A 23136-nucleotide genomic window follows, 5' to 3' on the forward strand; every position below is an offset into this window, starting at 1 on the left:
TTGATGATCGTGACGATGATGACCTTGATACCAAGCTGCTAACTATGCCGAATGTGCTAACTACGTATATGATGCCGAAAATATACCAATTTGAGATTACCCTTATATTAAATTAAAATTAGTACTACCCATAAGAGAGACCGTAGCCCTCTTAATTCGAGAGGTTTAGAGCTTGCTTTTGAACCAATATGGTCACACTCTACTCTTGGAGTGGGTGCATGCACCGTACTTGAACACCATAAAACCTGCCAACATTTGCTCTATATTCTATATTAGTGTGATGAAAAGGCAACGATGCCTATTCCCTCGAAGCATGGTATTAAAGATTGTAGACGTCAGACTCAACCCCCTATAGTTAGCCTCAATACCCAATCCACCTAGTTGGCCTCAATATGAGCTTATTGATGCGCTTCCACCCCTTTAATTAAGGGATACCAATATGTAAATAAGAAAATCCAAAGCTGTCATTCGGCATAAATTTTAAGTTTTTAAGGGTACCAATGAGAAAAATTGCTCAAAAATATCAATATAAAAATAAGAATTTTAATTGCCTACACAAAGTGTACACCTATCTCTGCACCCAAGTTATATCTAAAGGCTAACCAAAATGAGCACCGTTGTTAGTATCGCCCGATGCATATCCGCTCCGGTACATATATGTGCACATAAATAACTGTTCTAATTATGAAGATTCTATAGATTGAAAGATAGGTGTTGCAGAATGTCCAAGATCGGTAATATGGGCGGGCAAGTAAATGAACTTTGGCAATGACGGAGCCAGACATTTAAGGCAAGAACACGTATAATAAATCTTAGTTTTTAAGGGGCATTAATACATTAAAATGAAAATGAAGGAACTGGTATGTGCATCAACATGTAAATTAAGAAAATTTGTGACATGATTAATGTGGGCAAATGCCTACACCAACCCACATGTGGCTCCGCCAATGAATTTTGGCTTCTGCAATACCCTAAAACAATAATGCTGGGAGATAGGGCTCCCCCTTTTATTACTAATGAATGAAAAGCCATACAAGTTTTTCGTTAACCACTTTATATTTTGGTAATTAACAAACTTATCATTTATTATTTATTATGAATTAAAATGTGCAGTGACCGACTTTTCATTCTTGTATAATTGCATTTTTATCTTTAAGGGGTCGTTTGGCCACAGGAACATTAATATACTGTTCCATGTATCTGTTCTTTCGGCAAATTCATGGAACCCTATGTTACAACGTTTCATGTGAAGATGTTTCAAGTTTCGCGGCTGCGCGGTAAATTTTATGGAAGGGTACGCATTCACAGATTTTCATATCGGATCGGCGCAATCATGCATTTTATAACAAAACAAATATTTGAAGATGTAAATGAAGAAACATCGAGGAGCTGGTGTGGGCAACAGTATGTTACTGTTCCTATATATTGCTGAACGACTCCTAAGGTTCCCAAACACTTCGCAAATCTACATCTTTTATGGTCTTTTGGATTGAAAACTGAGAACGCAGTCTATGCGCTAATTAATACTGTTTCACTCGAACGCAATCTTTTTGCTTTTTGGCCGTGAACTTCATTTTTTTTTTTGTTCGCTGCTTTTAAAACCTTAGCACTTCGTACAAAAACAATAGAATATAATAAAATATTAGACTGGGACTCAATCTCAAAGTAATTAATCTGTAATATGTCATAGACTCAGTGTGTAATGGGAAAACTGAATAAACCGATGGAGGAGAAATGAGAAGAACACCAAATGGAAATTGATCAATGTAACTTACTCCAAAACCGATCGATGCTTAACTAGACATGAAATATTCCTATAGATTAAACTCCACATCCTAATGACAATCTACTCAACCAGGACTGGGAAAGAAGGGAAAATATTGATTCAAGAGAACATATTTTATACAGAAAATGTCGACAGTACGATATACAGATATTTCTACTGATTTTCTTCTTGCCACTATTCTGTCATTTTCTGATTGCAAATTCAATTTTTCTTTCTCCCTTGGAATTGATGAGATCCCTTTCTTATCTCGAGAAATTAAACAGAGATCTTAAAGTAACATATTAGAGTAGGTCAGTTACTAACGAGATCCCACTGATTCTTTTGTTAGGCAGACACATCTTCAAATAAGGGGATTGTTCAAGGGCTTGTGATGGGGAGAATAGGGAAGTCTCAAAGTCTCATTCATTGGCCAAAATTTAGTGAGGATTGCTAAAATCTCAATTCAAAAGCCAAGTTCTATTCGAATCAGACAAATCACTATAACCCAATTCTAGGACGGGGTCGGTGCTAGACTAAAGGACCTTTTGTGGCTGTTTGGTAAGAGTAATTATGATGCTGTTCCATGTATCTGCCCAAAAGATTAGGGCAGATTTGTAGAACAAATTAAAAAAAGTTTCACAAATATATTACATGGAACAATAATACAATGTTACTGTTTCCGAACAGCCGGCCCCTTGCATGGCATGGATTTTCCATCTTGTACATGGGTTTAGGTCTTTCTTTGAGTTAATTTGAATCCATCCACTCACAAGATGAACTTTTCTGAATGGTTTTATCCATAGATCACAATCATGCCCAGTTTAAGCTCTCAAATCTGAGCTTGATCCCCATTTTTGATTAAATTTGCATTGGAGCTCTCTAGTGCCTATACTATGATAAATATAAAGATTGAAACACATATAAATGCATGTAATTAGTGATTAAAATATAATTATTTCATGCATTAGTGGATCTTGCTAAATGTTATAGTACTTATAGAAGACGTGATAAGCAGCTAAAGTCAAAGAAAGAAAACAAAAGGCACACGTCAATCGCAACATCTACATGAGTAGTGAATTAATCAGTTCATGAAAGAAAACTTAATTTTCATATAGAAATGTTGGTTGGACTTTTACTCTAATAAGATACCGCTCAACTCTAGAAAGGAAATCTTTAGACTTGGAGCTACAATCCTCTAAAATAGTTGCCAATGGAAACAGAAAGGCTTAACTAATGCCATCTTCTTACTGCTACTGATGTCGCCGTTTCCCTGGTGGCCACATACTTACCATCATCGCAACCTCGAAGATCCCCACTTTAAATTCTCTCTCTGTATGATCAATATTGGTCTTGTTGATCATGCCTTCGTATCTCTGTTGCAAATATAGGAACTGAGAGAGGTGACGCTCCTGATTCTAGCAAAATGAGACGGAAAGTTGTGAAAAGCTTGCGTGAGAAGCATGAGAAAAGAGGGGCTAAGAGCCCATTTGCCTTTAACCCTTCTCCTCCACGCTTCACTGCCGTAGGGAGAGATTATACATGGCTTTCCAAGTCCACCTGGTGACCAAACCATTTTCTTTAGTAAAGGCCACATTCATGTTGCTTATCAACTATGGCATCTATCTATATATATATATATATATATATGCACATGCGTTGCAACGACCTAGCTATACGTACCGAATTTGAGAATAAATGTACATTGAAGATCATATCATGAGTAAATGTTCGACATGAGCCAAATGTAGCTCATGACTGTGAAGCATGTTAGCATATGCTAGACCATACAACAGAAGTGGGGTAGTTAGGGTTGAAATTATAACAATTCAAGTATGTGAATGGGTAAGCCTTACTCAGTTTATATACTCGTGATATTATTACTAGTTGTCTTGGTTCACAGTTTCTTATGTATAAATTAATTAAAGCTGGCTATAGAGACAAGTGAAGATTTGCCAGACTAAATAAATACTCGTCTGTTTCAGAGTAAAAACATAACAGTTAGTATTGAGGCATTTCATCAAATACTTGGCGAAACATGAAATCTTGCAGACGTGTTCGATCCCCTCTTTCCACAGAGGAGAATGCATATGAGTTACCATACATGCATTATTAAAAGGCGTTGGGAGTCTCGTGGCTGGGTTCTCATTAACCTCAACTCCTCAAGTCCCAGTCAAGGAGACCCCACTTAATTGAAGGAGAGATCGCTGCATCTCTGTACCTCACAACTGACTTCTAGTGATAAATGAGCTGCAGCACACCAGATGGACATATTAATTGGACTTATCAGGACTTTCCATTCTCGCCATTCAAAAAATAATTGCCAAGAAATCTGACATCTTTATTATCGGTTGGTTTCGTCCTACTACTCTGCCATGGACATGACAAAGAGTCACAGCGAACACATCACCGGTCAATAATGCCCATAAATATCGCAGCTTTCTCAAAGGAAAAAGAACAAAATGGTAGGTAGCGGGTGAGGTCATTTTAGATACTTTTGGAAGTAACCCTAGAGATTCTGATCTGCTACTTGATATCAAAGTTAAATGCGTGGCTCCCAATTTTAGTGTTGTCTTTTGTCGCGATGGATATATGGATATGCAAGTTGAAGTGTAGGAGGGGATATCCTCAGCTAACCAGGACAAGGGTTGGATGAAAGGTTTGGCCAAAGGATGGGTCTTCTTCGCTCACCTCTAAACATGATTACGTTAAAAGAAAGACATAAAAGGTGGACAAAGAAAAGAAACCAAGCAACTGACCATTTTTATGGCTGTCGAGCTCAGGTCTGGGTGGCCCGAAACCCAAGCGTGGCCCCAGATCGGCCCAATGCTTGAAACCCGAAGCCTCGATTAAAATAAAAAATATTTTTTAAATATAAAACAAAATTTGAATATAAAATATATTTTTAATAATAATATATATATTATTATTATATAAAAAATAAAAAAATTAATGGGGCTAAATCGAACCCCATCGAATTTACCCGGGCCAGTTTTTTCATACCCGATCGAACCAGGAAATGGGTATCCGTCAGGTACCTAAACCTCATGTTGCCCAGGCTTAGGCAGCAGCCTTCCACTCAGTGTTGTCAATCTCACTCCTTATCAAGCTCGAGTTTAATTTTTACACGTCTTCTGTTTTATTCAATCTTTTTAAAAATTTTGGACTCTTTTAAATTGATAATTGCAAATAATTGCAATGGAAGGTTGCTGGGGGCCTTTAAATTGATGCTTATTTACTAATAATATAAAAAGAATGTAACGGATCGCACAATCTGAAACCGCCCTTGGATACGTAGCTGAAAATTCATTATCATCCTTATATATGATGCACATAGTCATATTTTGTCCAACTTAAAAACTAATTAGATAAAAAAATAAAAATGGTGCTTTAGTAATGCTGAAAATGAATATAAATAATTTAACCTAAGTTTTAAAAACTTTAAAGTAATGAGAAAAAAAGATAAAGCACGAAAAAATCATCCTGGAGTTCCGAAAAAATGGAGAAAAGATGGATTTTTCGTTTTTCATTGTTTTTTAATGTTTTAATCAGGTTTTTTTTTTTTTTTTTTCGAAAAAGACAGGTTCTTTGTGTCTATGGATCGATGACTTGAAGTCTAAAGAAGATAACTACCCGTTTATCTAACTAGTTAATTTACAATTTGCCTACTTTGTTTCAAGGAGAAGCAGAAAACCACTTTATGGAATAAGGAAACGAAACATGAGAAGATTGATCACATGATTTCTATGCAGAAAACCACTTTATGGAATAAGGAAACGAAACATGAGAAGATTGATCACATGATTTATACCTATTATTATTTGCTTGAATATAAAAGAAACCGCAACCAATTTCCAAGTATTCAGCAGGCAGTGAGCCCATTGGCAAGTTTTGTCAGCATGATTTACATTATGTTATTTTAAAACTCAACCGAATGGACTCACCAAGTCACCGGGTCAACTTACTGACCAAGTGACACAGTCATATGCCGATCCGAGTTCGAGTCACGAGTTTACCAACTATACTTTTTAGGATACTCGAGTTTAGAGTGGCGGGTCATTATTTTTTCCAAGAAAGTATTCCATTCCCTGGATAAAAAGTTTGGAGACATAGATGTTTGTGTTGTAGAGAAACATGAACACAAGCATAAAAGCCGTAGATATGTTCACCAAGTACGCAGGCATTTCACAGTCTTCCTATAGTTTCAATCATACTTGGGCAGGTCTAGGATGTCATCTGGATCATGTTCAAATAAGATTGTATATTTTTTCCATATCCACATTTTTGGATATCTATATATTCGGATTCAGATTCATATTCGAATTTGGATGAAGAAAAATATAATGTCACATGTGAATCCAAAATCCCAACACATGATCTGAATCTGATCTAAATTTGATTTGTAGATTAACTTCTGAATCCAAACCATATTACTCTTATTTAAAATTTTATCCAATCTAAATCCAAATTTGGTCAATATTTACTTAAATCCAAATCGAATCAGATGTCATTTCTTATATTTGAACCCTAACCAAATTCTTACTCAGATGTTAACATTTTTTGCATATATTATATTTTATGAAGTTTGGTCGGATATTGATCTAAATCAAATTTATTAACATCCAGAGGCCGGTCTGTCCACAATTTTTTGCGCCATGTTTCTGTGTGGGGGTTGCAAATTGCACCCGGAAGACTTAGTTTCTTGTTTAATGTCTTATCAGAGTTTTGGTGGCGCAATTATTTCAGTACTCAGCTGCCCAAATAAATTGCAGTCAAGCTTATGGATAGAAGCAACTGCAAAAGAAAGGCTGAGTAATAACCATGCGCGACAAGACCATCCAGCCCACACAATAAATTCTCTATCCAACTCAACCAACAGCTTCCCCCGATCGATCTTCTCCTTAAATATACACGCTGCACTTCCTCTCTTCTCATCGCCTGTGTTTGACCTGTGGATCGGCAACAATGGCTACCCTTGTTGAGGTTCACAAGGAGGAAGTGGAGGTGAAGGAAAAGGATCTGAAAAAGGAGGAGGAAGTGAAGGAAAAGGATCTGAACAAGTTGGAGGAGGTGAAGGAAAAGGATATGAAAAAGGAGGAGGAAGTGAAGGAAAAGGATCTGAACAAGTTGGAGGAAGTGAAGGAAAATGATCTGAAAAAGGAGGAGGAAGTGAAGGAGAAGGATCTGAACAAGTTGGAGGAAGTGAAGGAAAAGGATCTGACCGAAGAAAAGGTAGAAGAAGTTGAGCCAAAGACGGGGGTTGCTTTTCCCTTGACGCTGGAGAATAGGAAGCGCTTGCATGCTACTGGTTTGAGGAAGAAGAAGGTGATGGGCATCAGCTTTAAGATCTATGCATTTGGTAAGTTCCCAAAATCATAAATCCAGTTTACAGCTCTGCTTCATTTAAATTTCTGCGATTGGACCGTCTTTTCTCTAGCTTTCGTTTGCAAAGGCAATGAATTCATCAAAGTCCGAATTGGTTGAACACCTTTTCCTTTTCACATGTTTTTGTGCTATGTTCCTTTGTCGATAAGCTTAGGGCTTGAGTGCGTGCTGTCTATAGTTTCAAAGTAGAAATAGAAATTTTTAAATTATATATATATATATTAAACTAAAAAATTTTAAATTTACATATAAATTTTTAACTTTTTTACAATCGGAAAAGGGAGGGGGGACGGGGGGCTTCGCCCCTACAAATAGTCTCCCCAAACCTTCTAGTGGAAAGTCTAATCGCTTGTGGGTGCTACTTCTTTGGACTGCAACAAGAGGATGCACAACATTCTACTTGACACCTGTCACACTCTTCATCAAAGATCTTATTTGGGAACCGTAACAGATGTTACTGTTTCATACATTTACCCAAGAAAGTGAATCTAATTCATAAAACACTCTTTAAAATGTTTAATGAATCTAACCAATTTTTAGGTTAGATAAATGAGATAATAACATAATGTTACTGACAAAAGGGTTTTGGGGGTGAGTAGCACCATTAAATACTGGTGGCATTTCCGTTTGCGGAACACATGGTGCCCATCTATATAAGGTGGGAGTATGGATGTCAAAATGTTTGATTTGAATCGCATATCCGATCGATCCGTAAAAATCGGTTATAAAAAAAAAATTTAATATCCTATTAAGAAATCAGATCGGATTTGCATTTATGGCATCCGGTCGGATTCAGATATACATAAATATCTGATCGGATTCAGATACGGGTTCAAATCAGATTCATTTTTAGACAAATATTTTGTATCTAATGCTACTAATTTTGAAAATTGGCAAAATCTGGTTCAAAATTCGGATTCAGATTAGATTTCAGATTGTAAAATCGGATTTCGGATTTGAATTCGGATATGATTTTTTTATTCGGATTCCAATCCAAGTCGAATCTGAAATATTCAGAAGCAGATATTAATTAAGAATACATCCGATCCAAATTTCATGGCTTGACATTCCTGGGTGGGAGTCAACTTGTGTAGTTGGACCAAGCATATGTCTTCGCATGGTGCGTGAAAGGCAACAGACTCATTCTACCAAGTACCAACAGTACCAAACAAAACCACGAACTCGAGATTGAGTCACCCCGATGTGATTTTCGTAGTTTGATTAATAGACTTGAATTTCTGATTTTTAGCGTAATATCTTCTATGACGAGTCCTTTACAATAATTAGAAGTTTTTAAGGTGTTATGAAAACCAGTGTTGTTAAAACAATGAGCATGAACCATGGATAAAAAGTAATGGGTAATATGCAGTTTATCAATCAGACTTGGGGAAAGTCAGTCCTGAACTTTTTGCACCAGGTTATCCTGTTTGGGGGGTCAAATCCTGCCACTCTAGAAAATGAAAAAGTGTGAGGCCTGTATTTGGGACTATACCCTAAATCCTGATAATTGAAAAATTTTCCCTCATATCTTGATTGTCTTAGCACTGTTTTGGCGGCGCGATTCAATCGTAGTTGGTAAATCTGTGACTCTGACTCGGATTGACAGATGATCGGGTCAATAGGTCAGCGAATTGACTCATCGACTCGGCAAGATCAGGCCATGAAATTTTTAATGTATTTTTACTGCTTGAAGTAAGGTCTCCGACTCTCTAAAAGCTAATTTTTAATGTATTTTGTTTTACAAGTGACTTGGGCGAGAATCGGGTGCGATCCTCGGCGAATCGGGTGCAATCCTCACCGAGTTAGGTTCTACCTCGCCCAAACTTTGACTTGTGGGTGGATTTGTAGGCGATTCGAACTGATCGGGCGATCCCTACCAGTTTGCCAACTATAGATTCAACCAAAGGGCGGAGGCAAGGGAAGGCCCCGATGGGCCTGGCCCTACCTTTTTTTAAAAAAAAATTGCATGTAAATTTTAAAAAATTTTACTTATACTATATAAAATTTTTGAAATGTCAAAATTTAAAAACCCTCATGAATTTTTTTTTTGTTTGGCTCCGCCTCTAGATTCAACATTGTAATAATTATACCACCAATCATAAGAATATTGAGTTCAGTTCTCAGCTGCCCAAATGAATTGTAGTCATGGACGTTCATGAATTGGCTTAATCATCAATCTCCATGTTGAAAATGATAATGTATATATAACTTCATATGTGTGTGAATATCCAGGATTATATGCTGACCATGTGAAGATGAAAGAGGTAATCCAATCAAAATTCCCGAAAATGCCGGAGAAACCGGAACAGGATATGTATGATTTGGTCATAAACAGCGATTTCGAGATGACTGTGAAGCTGGTAATTGTGTTCCGAGGCTTGACGATGAGCCTGGTGCGCAAACAATTCGACACAGGCCTCGGTGCATCGATCAAGAAACTAAGTGGTGAAAAACATGAGGAGCTGCTGAGCAAGTAAGTTTCTGTTCACCATTCTTGATCAGTTCACTGTTCATTGTTGATCATAACTGTAGTAAGTAGGAAATTACAGATATTTCTCTGCCTTTCTTGTTCAACAGGGTAATGGAAAGAGCCAGCGACAGCATTAAGTTGCCCGTCGGTTCTGTGATTGAGATAACCAGGTTCCCAGGCTTCGTTATGCAGACAAAAGGTAACTAAAATGGCAAGAGTTGCAATGGCAGTCACACAGTCTCTGGAGATTTTTCCCACATGAGATGGATGGACTGCAAAAATAATTTTGGGAATTATTTTTCTTTTGGGAAATTATTACTACTTTTGCACTTTTAGAAACTAACAGAAATCCCAAAAATGTGAGTATAATAAAATATTAGATGTTTAAATCATTGTCATAAATATCACTTTCTGGAAAATATCTGTTTTCTTGGGTAGCTTTCGCGCAATTGTTTTTCTCTACAGAATTTTGGGAAAGATCTCTGCAAATAAAAAAAAATAATTAATGAAAAACTGTTAAAAAGGTGAAAACATCATCAACAAACCTTAAAAAATCGTGACAAAATCGCAAGATCTTTATTTTTGCCAAGATTTTCAAAGTCCACGAGATTTTCCTGATATTTTCGTTTTACTTGTTTTTATCGTAAATATTGTTGGGTTTTTCGAAAATTCCGCTATATTATATCATTGGATCATGCAAAATGAGATTGCATTATATTCAAGAAGGCAGATTTACGTCTATTTCTGAAAATTACTGCATTAAAAATCAAGATTTCCGCTTTGGAAGAACTATCTCAAGCTTATGAGAATGTCTAGCATTTGATTCAATTGAACCAAAGAGCATTAATTTAGCCTATTTACAGTAATTAATATATATATATATATATATATATATATATATATATATATATATATATATATATATATATATATATATATATATATATATATATATATATATATATATATATATATAACTAATAATCGTTTTTCTGTGTGCAGTGAAAGGTGAGATAGTGGGGGGACTGGAGAGCGAGCTGCTCTGCAGGGCCTACATCTCCATGTACTTAGGAGACGAGCCCTTAGATGAGGATGCTAAAGAGAGTTTCGGAGCCTCTATCATTTCCCTCTGCTCAAATCCTGTTAGCTAAGAGAAGTTTGTACTGATTCCAAGTGGCTTTGAGTTGTATTGTTTTAAATAATGCACCTTGCACCAGCTGAGTTGTTGTAGCAGAAATTGTATGTGCACAAAACGGAATTACATAACAGTATGGAGCCATTCTGCTGCTAAAATATTGACGTATATATATCACTTTGGAAATATTACTTCTGTCTGCAAAATTCAAGCTGTAACTAAAACCGGAATTGGTTCTCAGAGAACGAGAGATGCACCATTGTTCCGGAAATGTCGAGGATAGTGGAGGTCGTGATAAATTTCTATAGCAGCAAGGAAATCGTCGACAATTCTGTATGATCTTCCCCAAACCGCATTTGGCACCAAGTGATTTCTCGCAGGAAAGCATCATGACAGTGAACTTTTTCTTCAGATTTAGTTTTAAATAAATATCGTTTATCTAATGCTTTTACATTTTGAAAATTGGCAAAATTTCGTTCAAAATTTGGATTTCTGATTCAGATATAGAAAGCATCATGATGATATTTTCTTCAAATTTAGTTTTAAATAAATATTTTATATCGAATGCTCTTACATTTTAAATATTGGCAAGATTCCATTCAAAATTTGGATTTCAGATTCAGATATGACTTTTTTTTGCTTGTATTTGAATTTAAATATGTGAATATTCGAAAAAACGGATACAAGGGTATATCCAATTTGAATCTAATTTGGCATCCCCTTGTTTCTAGATTTACAGACAATTCATGCATTATATGGGATATGAACAAAGGTAAGAATATTTTTGAAACACTGGAAGTGATTCACACGGAAAGCAGCGTTAATAAAGTAGGCATCTTATTTCATCAACTATAAAGTGCAATGTTTAAAGAAACAAACAAGATTATGTCACCTATGTAGCACATCTCGATAATCATGATGGTCAAAGGAAGCTATTATACACCTGAACTCTTACCTGACTGGAGCCCTTTTAAGTGCATTTTTTTTTAAGTTTATTATCGCGAGACATAGAAGAAAGAAGGTCTAGTGAAGTATCTCATTCTATGTCTTGTTGTCGTTATTTGTCTATATCTTCCTGAGAATAGATCAGCCATGTACAAGATAATGTATACTTTCAAGCAGTACCATATTTCTTTTCTATTTCTTTTCTACTAATATGATCGTTTGCCCTATAAATAGATTGTTATTGTCTTTAAGCCCTTAAAGCAATTGGTGTGCAAACATCTTCATCTTATACTTTTATGCAATCTCATTTACAAGATTATTTCTAAGGTTGCTGTGGGACATATGAAGTTGGTTCTTAATAAGGTGATTGGGAAGGAGCAAATCTTTACCAGAAAGAGGGCTTTATGACAGTGTCATTTTGGCACATGAAGGGGTTTGTCCCTTCAATTGTTCTAAGAAAGGTTCATTGCGCTCCAAATTAGATATGTATGGCAAATGCATATGATAGAGTTAGTTGGAGATTTTTGTGCAAAGCTCTTCTATTCCTAGAGTTCAATCAAATGTGGGGCTGATCAAATTATGCCGTGTTTGTTCAGCATCTGCAGCACTAGTTAATTATGATAAATGGTTATGTTGGGGAATTCTTTAGTATGAAGTGTAGATCAAAGGCAAGGAGATACTTTATCTCTGCATTTTTCTTGCTAGTAGATGTTTTTCATTTGTAAGAACCAAGAAGAGCCTACAAACCACATTTTGTTCTCATATTAGTTAGTGGAGAGAATGTGGAGGTTCATGTTCATAAATTTTGGTGACAAAATGTCATTCTAGTGTTGCTAGAGAACTGAAATAATGATAAGAGTTTAGGTTTAGAAAAGGATGGATGTAAAAGTGCTGGAAGATTTCATTGCATCATATTGTATGAATATTTGTTTGGTCTTGGCCCCAAGGAAGTGCTGATATAGGAAGTGTGGACCGCCAGGATTTTTTTAGGGGCGGGCCAAACAGTCCAACCTCCAGATCTCGATGGGCTCAAACTGAACTTGAATCCAAACAATACATGGCGCAACTAAAAATTTTCAATTTTTTCAATGTAATTTTTTGTTTCCAATTCGTTGGGGTAGGGCCATGGACCATGTGCCCCCCTTCTGCCCCTGTGTAGACCCTTAGCAAACAAAAACCAAACTTTACCTTGCATTGCTAAGGGACAAGGCTAGGAACTTGATGAAATGTAAAGTTTGAACTAGAACCAAAATGATTGAGAGTCACACAGAAAACACACATTCAGTTTGATATTTCCATGAGTGTTACTCTTCTAGACTGCAGATGGTAGCATGCATGACACTCGAGTTAAGGGGTGTACCGCCTTGAACCCTGCAGGCAAGGGAAAAAGGGGTTGGCTTCACCTTTCATGGACTACCAAAGAAGAAAGCTAGTCATGTTTGGTGTGTTTGCATGGATGGAAGAAAGATGCTGAAGAGACGGGCCACCAAAGAGGAAAGCTACTCATATTTGGTGTGTTTGCTTGGATGGAAGAAAGATGCTCAAGAGACGGGCCACCAAAGAGGAAAGCTAGTCATGTTTGGTGTGTTTGCATGGATGAGAGAAAGATGATGAAGAGACAGACCACCAAAGAGGAAAGCTAGTCATGTTTGGTGTGTTTGCTTGGATGAAAGAAAGACGCTGAAGGGACGGGCCACCAAAGAGGAAAGCTAGTCATGTTTGGTGTGTTTGAATGGATGGAAGAAAGATGCTGAAGAGACGGACCACCAAAGAGGAAAGCTAGTCATGTTTGGTGTGTTTGCATAGATGGAAGAAAGATGCTGAAGAGACGGACCACCAAAGAGGAAAGCTAGTCATGTTTGGTGTGTTTGCTTGGATGGAAGAAAGATGGCGAAGAGGGAGTTGGTATTGATATGCTCGAGTTATGGATGCCTTGTCTTATGAACCTGCCTTATAAGTGGCTAATGTGCTCCAGTCTTCCTAAAGTAGGTGTTTTGTTTTGTTTTCCTCTTATAGTTTGTTAATTGATTTCATCTAAATTGCATAGTTTAATCTTTCAATACAAGGTAGGAGGCCTACCTTCCATCAATGTGGTTTAGGGACTTTAGTGTAATGTTTAACACCTTTCACATGCTTTTTTAATATGGTAAGTTGGATTTGGGCAGAGTCGACCACGTTATATCTGAACCAACAGCTGTAGTTAATCCCCAGTTTCTTAGCTTCACTAAATTTAACTTATGCTAAAAAATGTGCATAAGTTACATTGATTTTCTTTCCATATCTTCTGTTCCACTTTTTCTGGATTAAACCTTTAGCATCTTTCAGATATTCATTTAAGGGGCATTCGATGGCATAGAATTTTACTTTAAATTTCACCTCAAACTAGAATTATAATGAAAATTCCAGTTCTAGTATGCTTTTGTGTTTGATCATCTCAAACATATGACTTGTTTGATAAAAAAAAAATTAAAATTCATGAATTGAAGCTTTTACGACTTGTACTCCAAAGAAAAAAGATGAAAAGTTTTCAAAATTTCAGAATCAGCGAGGTAAGGACTCCGAAATTTTGATGCCGAGGGAGCCATAATTCCGAAAGAAAAAATCTTTATTTCTTAATTCAATTTTCATTTTTTTTTAAATGAGCATAATAATTCTAAAATTCCACATATTTTGAGTGAATTTAACGCCCCCCTTAATATGGGGGGCTAGATTCGGGCACCGTACACCAGATTATGCCCGACCACTGCACCAAAAACACCTTCAGTTAAATTCCAGTTTCCTAACTCCACTACGTCTTCCTCAGCTAAAAAACGCTGGATCAAAGTGGATCAGACATTGATTTTCTTTCCATCTTTCTCGATTCGGATATCAGAGGTGAAGAAGACTCTTCCACGTTCATGTCAAGGTAACTCTTTCACCTTTCACCATGAAGATCTTAACTTCAACCCCTTAGACTGAAGGCGTGGCAGATCCTGATCTAACATTTGCATGTAAAATGCCATAATCAGGGGGGAAAAAACTGAAACATAAATGTATCTTCTTGCTCACACACTGTTTCTTTTTCTTTTTGTGTCTGAGAGCGAGACAGGCGATCTCACAGGCTCCATGAATGGTATCCTACAATCCCCAACATGTTCTTTGTCCTTCGCTTACATCAATGTATCAGTGTGGTAATTGCGAAAAACACGTAAAGCCAAACCAAAAAACACGCTGTTCATCGCAGCCACCAGAGACCTGTGTCAGAAGGCAATTTAAAGGAGAAGGAAAAGTGAAGAAGACCATAATGCGTAGTAGAAAGTTAATCCTCTGTCTTCTTCCTTCCTGCAGACCCTTTCTCAATCCCGAGAACAATTAGAGTTCTCACAAACAGATGCCCTTTGTTCCTCCCAAAAAATCCAAAACTTCAGTTGACATTTCAAACAATTTCTGGATATGCAATTGCGGAGAACGATAGAAACTTTATAAGCAGCAAAATTGCACCTATTTCAGCTTTACACGATTAAAACACAAAATTAACCAGAAACAGGGAAACCATGCCCTTTTGCCCTTTCCTTCCCTCTCCTCTCCCAAACAACATTCTCAATGTCTCACCAGTGAGATTCAAACAAGCCCAACGCCAAACAGAAACCCAACCTCATCCAGAGCACGCCTCCCCATTTCTTCTTTCTTTTCCTGCCGTTTCTTGCTTCGAGAGAGAGAGAAAGAGAAAGAGAGAACAAAGGGTCCTAATCGTCCCTTCTAGTAGTCAAGACATAGAAGCTCAAGATGGCGCAGAGAGCGGCGACAATGTTACCTTCCTTGAGCATGATTCTAAGCGCCAGCCCCGAGATCTCGCCGGTGATCTTGCGGCCCTCGAACACGAGCGAGCGGCGAGGCTTCCCGGCAAAGGCGAGCAGCACCAAGATGGTTATCCACGTGACCAACATGGAAGGTATAGCCAGAGCCAGCACGGCCAGCATCGACAGCAGGCCGAAGACCACGCCGAAGACCACGGACGCATACACTGCAGGCCACCGGAAACCACCGCCCGTGGAGGAATCGGTGGTGGCGGTCGAGTACCAAGAGAGGATGGAGCGGATGAACGTCCATGAGAAGGAGAGGAGGAGGGCGTAGACGAGAATAAAGAGCGCAACCCAAGTCCGCCTCTTGCTCATGACCTGCAGGAACAAGGAATCAGGAAGAAGAGGGTCTGCCATCCAACCAACTGGGGGACTGGGGATAGGTCTTCGCTCCCCTTCTCCCTCTTTCTTTACTCTTGCTTTTCTCCGCTGGGATTTGCTCTGGTTATTCCTCTTCTTTCGTTTCCGTTTCTTGTATTCTCCCTTTCCTCTCAGCTTCGCTTGGCGGCAAACGATTCCGCCGGATTAGCTGCAGCGATTTTGCTTGCGATGGAAGAGGGGAATTTTGGACAGAGGTCTGCTGCGCCCTACAGCAGGCGAGCAAAGTACGTTGCTGCCCTTTTCAGGACACGGCACGCGTGACGATGACCATTGGCCTGCAATTGTTTTTACCCTCTAAAGCAGATATTCGAGGCTTGCTTCTTGAGAGTCACTCACCTCAAGGCTTATTATTAAAGCTTGCTCCTACTTTTCTTCTTACTTTCACAGCAGAAGAATCTCTTCGGTCGGAAGACATGATGGTCCTGATTTCAACTCGCAGAGATCCATGATCAAGCTTTTTCTTTTTGACAGTGCAAGATCGTCAACAGAATGTTTGTATATTTTTAATGAACATGCAAATAAATTTTTTCTTGACTATTATGTAGTAGAATGGAAACGCATGGTTTTCCTCTTCGTTTTAGTCATTGAGCGTCTTTTCTTAGCTTCCAAAGCAATAGTCTCCATTTCCAGTGTAACAAGCTTCAACCTAATTTCCTGTAAAAAGCGGGTCACTCAGACTTCAACAAACAAAAAAACGTTTTTTTGGACAAAAAAACACTAACATACTTATGCACCAATCATATATCCGATGTAAATAGGACATATTTTTTTGGAATGATTTGATCATATATTCGATGTAAATCCAATATATTGTCAACCTTAATCATAGTTGGTCAAGCACACTTTTGCCTTGTAGCACGATAAAATTGATTAAGATTATGAATCTCCAAGGAATAACTTTTTGTGTTCAGGGTCACTGATGTGCAAGTTGAAGCACGATGAAAGTAGCATTTTGAAGTACCAAAGCAGGTTCAGTACCTAAAAGATGAGGAGTTGCATGAAAACTTCAACCTTCTTTCGAGCGGTACGTCAAACACCACTCAAAAACATTTATCATACATGTCAACTAAAAGCTTATCACAAACCAGTGAACTATACTTCCTTCTACTTGTTTAATGTCTCATTTCACAAAAAATATTTGAAAGTAAGAGGGGAGGCAGACAGGCAGTTGTCATAAACCAGTGAACTATACTTCCTTCTACTTCGTTCTCTAATAACTTGTTGATAATAACTTGTTGATGGTTTAAGTATATGACCTGGTCCTAGAAGAGCAAGTTGATCATATTTAAATCATTAATAAAGGGGTTCCGGGTTGGAATTCCTGCGGCCAAAAGGAGACCCTTGAAAACCTGATTTGGACGCCTGCTAGATTCTGATGTAGACAGATACTTTATATGAAATTCAATACAATTAGTAATAGCAATAGCCCAGCTAAAAGGGGTAGAATTAAAGTCAATATTAACAATCGAGGATATAATAAACACTTGCAACTATATCTTTATATCTTCCTTTCTTTAAATGTTTTTGAAGGAGAAGGTGAGGTTGTGAGTGGCTGGCAGGGGCCTTGCCTCCTCCTTAAATGTTAAAACATTCAAAAATGTATATATAAAATTTAAAAAGTTTTAGTTTTAACATATATAAAAAGATTTAAAAAGTTTTATTTGGACTCCTATTAAAATTTTGAAACTATAGTTCAACTTTTACAAGCTTCCCTTAACTTCTTCCACCATTTGAATTCAACCGGTAGCGGAGCTACGTGTTGGTTGGTGTGGGCCATTGCCCACACGAGTCAACACAAGTCCTAGAAAAGGTTTATTACATGGGAGTTGGAGCTGGTTTCGGTGAAATGTAGTGCTCACACCAGACTAACGGAAATGCCTTGTTGTTCATTTCATAAAATTTTCTAGCTCCGCCACTGTGATTAAGACATTTTGTTTAAATTGAACAGGGAATTGGAGCTGGAAGCTCTGACTTTTCGCTCTGCCTCGATGAAAATATCGGCAGAACATGCTTTTAGTGACGATAAAAGATGTTATTTTCATAGCATTTAATAGGACTGTTCAACAGGTTGATTGACTGACTTGAGCTCTACTTTATTATTAATTAATTGTTAGTCAATGCCCAAAATAGACTCTAAGGACTCGAGCTAAGAAGACTCGGCGTGATTGAACTTGATTGGGCTCGTGAAAAGAGACTATATATAAGGTGTTTCACAATATTTTCACAAAAAATAAACAATTTCCATGGGATGAATGAATTTCGGTTTATGTTAAACAATAATTTGTTAGTAAACAACCGCTTGGCTAAGCTCCAGCCAATTCTTGACCCGAGCTGAGTTTGAGCCTTCTTGCACTCCAGTTTCGAGCTAGTCAATTAAAACATAAATTTAAAAATAATTTTAACCAATTTATGTCCTAAATTTAAACATGGCAATTACGTTTTTATATTATTATGGTTCATTGTAAAGATTAATTAAGCAAATATGTATTATTTTCTTAAATATTACCATTTAATGACGAAGTTCCCTCTTTCTTGATTAATTATTTTAGATACCATCATTCCTACAGACGTCATCAGCGAACTTTTCTTCACAAACAGCACTTGGAAAAGTTTATGATGATTGAGAATGTACAAATTACCAACTCAGCAGGTCGCTTTCATTTTTTTATTTTTCATCGTTTATTAAAAATTTTGGATTTTTCAAGTTATATGGTTTTCCAATTTTTTTTTTTGAATTTTTTACAGTAAAATTATATTTTCCATCAACCTGATTGTCAAACAATTTCATTATTGACTATTAGGTAGCGTTTGAATACCCATAACTAAATACACAAGATTAAAACTGCTTGGTAATACCAGGTACTTTTTTTATTCATTTGTTTGATTTTATGGAACTTTTATATCAGACATTGAGAAGCTAACAACCAAAAGAATTGCTTCCAGCATTATATTCCACGAGTTTTGGTGGAACTTTAATACTGATACTAAAGTTTCATAATGGCTTCAAAGGAGGTACTTTTTATAGAATTTTTGTTCTACCTTCCGTTTCCTTCTTTCTTTTTTTTTTAAGAAGTTAACAAACAAAAATATTGCTTCCGACAATATATTCCACCAGTTTAGGTGCATGTACTAAAGTTCCTTAATGGCTCTAAAAGGGGTTCTTTTTTTCTTTTTATGGAATTTTTGTTCTACCTTCCGTTTACTCCATTTGTTTGATTTCATAGAACTTTTATATCAGACATTGAGAAGTTAACAAACAAAAAAAACTGCTTCCAGCATTACATTTCATCAGTTTAGGTGAAACTTTAATGCCACTACTAAAGTTCCATAATGGCTCCAACATCTCCTGACATAGTTGAAACTTTCCACCAAATTTGAACTCAAGTTCTCTCGACAGTCAAGTTCAGGCATTAAAGATGGAGCATGCAGCTGATCAAGTGGGAGTACGTTTCCATCGACCAGCAGCAATGCTTAGATATGTTTTCGATGGGTGAAGAAAGCGATCTTTAGCTTCATGCAACATAATGTGAAACCATGCAGAAACTGTGTTCACTGTTGGTCAGTGATAGAGCCTGATGAGAAGGGAAATGATTATGCTATTTTTCATCAACGTTTCAATTTACAACGGCTGGCTGGGACTACACCTTGCCGTTTAGCTATCAAAGCAATCGAAGAAGATGATTTTGCCTGCTCGCTGTGACAATAAGCAACGAAAATGCAGGAGGAACATGCATATCAATAACTGCTTATAACATGATGAGCATAACATGAACATGCCACGACCCAAAGGACTTAGTTGCAGAGTGGATCCTAACCACCTAAAGTGAAAAGCAGAGAAAAGAAATGCAAATTTATGATGAATGAAATTGAGTTTTTCTTTTTTGGTCTATAAAAACAGATTACGGCAAGTGGCACCTAGTCACGACTTTAGACTGATCATATGACACCCAACATCCATGATTGTATGGTCAAATGAATGGCTACATATGAGTACCAGATAATTAATAGACCGGGAACTGGAAGCATTCATACTCTGTATACATGTTGATATGAGTTCATATTTCTTTTGCTTTAGCATTTCAGTTTTCATTGGTCAAAATGCTCCTTATGTTTCAATAAAATTTCTTCAGTATTTGTATAGATCTGCATTGTTAATCAACAATATGAAACGAAACACATTGTCAATGAGGAAAAGAACAGCAGAATGACAACAGATGTTAATGGAATTCCATTAATGTGGTTCCACTGCCAGAAAAGATACAAGTTCCTGGATAAGAACATATAACAAATACGATCAGCACCAAAGATTGGCTAATAATTACAACTTGCCAATCCAGCATGCAATACGAAATCCAGGAGTCGTCTTATAGTGAAATCACAACTGTAAAACCCACAAAGTATCTATACAGCCCAATGTGCAATATGCAACAACATACAGTAAGATAGGAAGGTTGGAAGTCTCATAATTGCTGGTCGAGCATGGGGTCTTTAGATGTTTCAGCGGCCAAATAACCAGCAACAGCTCCAGCAAGACCAGAAACCCAATTGTTTAACCATGAAGCATTGCGCATCAGTAAACCAGTTTGAGGATGCACATTAGCTTCTAAAGTGCTCCTACGTTCCTCCTCCAACAGATGGTCTACCCATCTCTTTGCCATGTACCTCTTGACGGCTTCAACACCTTGGGCAACAACTTCCATCGGTGGAATAACCAAGGGATTTTGGTCCAGGTTAAGCTTAACCACATTCTCCAGCCTACCAAATGATTCAGGTAGAACATGGATCTGATTGTTGCTAATATCAAGTTCTTTGAGATTTGTTAGATCCCCAATCGTCTGAGGAAGCTCTGTTAGGTCACTGAAGTTGCTGCTCAGGTTCAGAACCTCAAGATTTGCTAGTCTTCCAATTGAAAGGGGCAGACCATGAAGCTCATTGAAATGGGCATCCAACTGCCTCAAAGACTTCATTTCACAGATTGAAGAAGGCAGAGAACGTATCTTATTGAGATGTACCAGAAACTTTTGCAAATTCACCAATTCATATCCAATACTTGTCGGTAAATAAGTAAGCTCATTGAAGCTTGCATCCAATGCAACCAATGACCTGCTTCAGAAGTGTTCCATAAACAACCAGAAGACTCCACGGTTTAGAGTACAAACAAAACAAGAAGTCAGCATTTCTACCTGCAGTATGAGATGCTATCGGGTAGTGCTTTTAGCTTGTTCCCAGAAACATCCAGTATTTTCAAATTAAGCAACAGTCCAATTGAGTCTGGCAATGACAAGAGAAGATTGGAAGAAAGATATAATTCCTGCAAAATTTGCAGCCTTGCTAGAGAATCAGGAATGGCCTGTTGCACAAAAGTGTGAAAAAGAGAAAAGAAAGGTTAATACCTAAATACCCAAGAGCACCTTAAGGTGGGAAGAAAAATGATACATATTAGAAACGACCAACGAAGCAAGTAGGTAACAGAGAGATAAGACCTGCAAAAAGCACGAAATTATGTAGATGTACTAGTTTTTAGGTGCCAAATGTAGAATTTCGTTTGTTTTTTAGGTCTCCCTCGAAGTAAAGTAGTTATTAAGATTCTATTTCTCAACTCAAGATCAAGGAACTGCGAAAAGAATTAATCAACTTAAGTTTCAAACTTGTAAAAAATCCTGCCATGTGGAGATCTAAGAAAACCTTGACAATGATATTTTTTAGCATGTCGGCCAACTGAAATGGAAATGAAGGAGAAGAAATTTCATTAACAGTTATAATTTAGTGATCTTGACAAAGGAATGATCCATTACAAGGACAATTTAAAGAAAAAACAAGGTGACAAATGAAGGAGGCCAAATTCCATAAGCTGATAATTTTGGTCACAAGAATTTTTCATAAGAAGATGAGCGAAAACCATATGCACAAAAGTAGACGAGAACAGGGTAGACCAAGAACCTGGGCTGCCAATATCTCTTAATCCTGAAAACAGCACTGAAGGAAAGGAATCAAACCTCAAGCTGATTACTCGACAGGTTAAGCACGACTAAGCTATGAAGCCCCCCGAACGCCTCGGGAAGATACCTCAGCATACGCCCTGAAAGAACCACCTGTTCCACGTTCCTCTCCGACGCTTCTCGCAGGATATTCACGACCTCCTCGTTGATGTCGTCGCTAACAGGTAAGAACTCCGAACTTGCCGCCTCAGTAGCGTAAAGATTTTCTAGCTTTTCCTCGGCCTCCCTCAAGAGCATTGTATACACCTCGTGCATATCTTCCAACTGAACCACCGCGCGGAACGGCAGTTTCTCCTTATCGGCTTCCTGCCTGCACTCGTTCTCCTTCTCTGCCTTCAAATCCAGTTTCCAAAGGCAACAACAGAGGGAAAACCGATTAGCAAGACCCAAAGCTCATGACCGGAGCAGAAGCACGAAGATATTCAAGCACGAACATGAATTAGAAGAACCCAACCTGGCGAGACCGCCATTGAAGACGGTCGATTTCGTTGGGGCGGGAGGCCAAGACTATCTCCTCAAGCGTCTTCGAGAGCCGAGAGTCGATCTCCCTGATCCTGCTTCGGGCGAACTCCACCGCCTCGTGGTCGGGCCTCTCGCCCAGGCCCTCAAGCACGGATCTCGCCTGAGCGACGTCCGCCACAGCACGCCTGATGGAGTCCGACGCCTCTCGGCTAGTCGACGCCGCCACCACCGCCGCCTCCCCTGCCTCGTCCGCCAGCGGTCCTCCATATCCGTCCACTTCTTTCGGGCTCCAGATGTCGACGCGGGAAGAAAGGGGCTCGTCGATGGTCGAGTTCTCGTTAATCTTGGGAAGATTCGAATGATGATGATAATCTCGAGGCATGGCGTCTTCCTCCGTGAGAGAGAGAGAGAGAGAGATTTCTTCACTGGCAGTGTAGAGTGGGAGCGACAAAGACGAAGCACAGGGGCTTACGTTTCCGTTCTTTCCTCCTCGACCATATCGTCCCTCCGTCGTTCCAGTTTCTTCGATTCTTTATTAGTTGATGGGTTCGGTAATTACTGGCTTCAAGACTGTTTGCAGAATCAGTCCCTAGCTTTTCTATGATTTATAAAAACAGCCAGCAATTTTTTAGTGGAAAGTGGAAACTGCTGTCTGTGCGAAAAATCGTGTAAATATGAACTCCACGATCACAAAACTTAGTTATGTATTTTCCCATTTTTTAAATTACATTTTATAAAAAACTAAAAATAGTGGTTCA

At 38.0% G+C, this 23136-nt stretch overlaps 3 protein-coding genes across 3 annotated transcripts; 1 reads left to right on the forward strand and 2 right to left on the reverse strand.

The window, feature by feature from the left end:
• The first annotated feature begins 6611 nt into the window (after window positions 1-6611).
• Window positions 6612-10943, forward strand: LOC116250835 (chalcone isomerase-like protein 1). Its single transcript, XM_031624785.2, has 4 exons — window positions 6612-7121; window positions 9380-9620; window positions 9725-9816; window positions 10620-10943. The coding sequence occupies exons 1-4, from the start codon at window positions 6728-6730 to the stop codon at window positions 10766-10768; spliced, it is 876 nt and encodes a 291-aa protein (XP_031480645.1). The 5' UTR covers window positions 6612-6727; the 3' UTR covers window positions 10769-10943.
• Window positions 10944-15104: 4161 nt separating this feature from the next.
• LOC116250836 (uncharacterized) lies at window positions 15105-16360 on the reverse strand. The gene has a single exon (XM_031624786.2). It carries the CDS (start codon window positions 15891-15893, stop codon window positions 15423-15425), a length of 471 nt encoding a protein of 156 aa, XP_031480646.1. The 5' UTR covers window positions 15894-16360; the 3' UTR covers window positions 15105-15422.
• A 3762-nt stretch (window positions 16361-20122) lies between these two features.
• Window positions 20123-22905, reverse strand: LOC116251334 (plant intracellular Ras-group-related LRR protein 3-like). The gene is made up of 4 exons (XM_031625535.1): window positions 22371-22905; window positions 21914-22249; window positions 21101-21267; window positions 20123-21020 (listed from the first exon to the last, which is right to left on the reverse strand). The coding sequence occupies exons 1-4, from the start codon at window positions 22758-22760 to the stop codon at window positions 20378-20380; spliced, it is 1536 nt and encodes a 511-aa protein (XP_031481395.1). The 5' UTR covers window positions 22761-22905; the 3' UTR covers window positions 20123-20377.
• Between the last annotated feature and the right edge of the window lie 231 nt (window positions 22906-23136).

Source organism: Nymphaea colorata, chromosome 3 (assembly GCF_008831285.2).
Source record: "Nymphaea colorata isolate Beijing-Zhang1983 chromosome 3, ASM883128v2, whole genome shotgun sequence".
NCBI classification, from domain to species: Eukaryota; Viridiplantae; Streptophyta; class Magnoliopsida; order Nymphaeales; family Nymphaeaceae; genus Nymphaea; species Nymphaea colorata.

Bases quoted from the DNA above. Each gene is read 5' to 3' on its own strand.
- LOC116250836 (XM_031624786.2), bottom strand. From the start codon at position 15,893: ATGGCAGACCCTCTTCTTCCTGATTCCTTGTTCCTGCAGGTCATGAGC.
- LOC116250835 (XM_031624785.2), top strand. From the start codon at position 6,728: ATGGCTACCCTTGTTGAGGTTCACAAGGAGGAAGTGGAGGTGAAGGAA. The intron at 9,621-9,724 runs GTAAGTTTCTGT...CTTGTTCAACAG, and splicing joins CATGAGGAGCTGCTGAGCAA to GGTAATGGAAAGAGCCAGCG. The intron at 9,817-10,619 runs GTAACTAAAATG...TTCTGTGTGCAG, and splicing joins CTTCGTTATGCAGACAAAAG to TGAAAGGTGAGATAGTGGGG.
- LOC116251334 (XM_031625535.1), bottom strand. From the start codon at position 22,760: ATGCCTCGAGATTATCATCATCATTCGAATCTTCCCAAGATTAACGAG. The intron at 22,250-22,370 runs GTTGGGTTCTTC...CTGGATTTGAAG, and splicing joins TTCAATGGCGGTCTCGCCAG to GCAGAGAAGGAGAACGAGTG. The intron at 21,268-21,913 runs GTTTGATTCCTT...TTTGTGCAACAG, and splicing joins TGTCGAGTAATCAGCTTGAG to GCCATTCCTGATTCTCTAGC.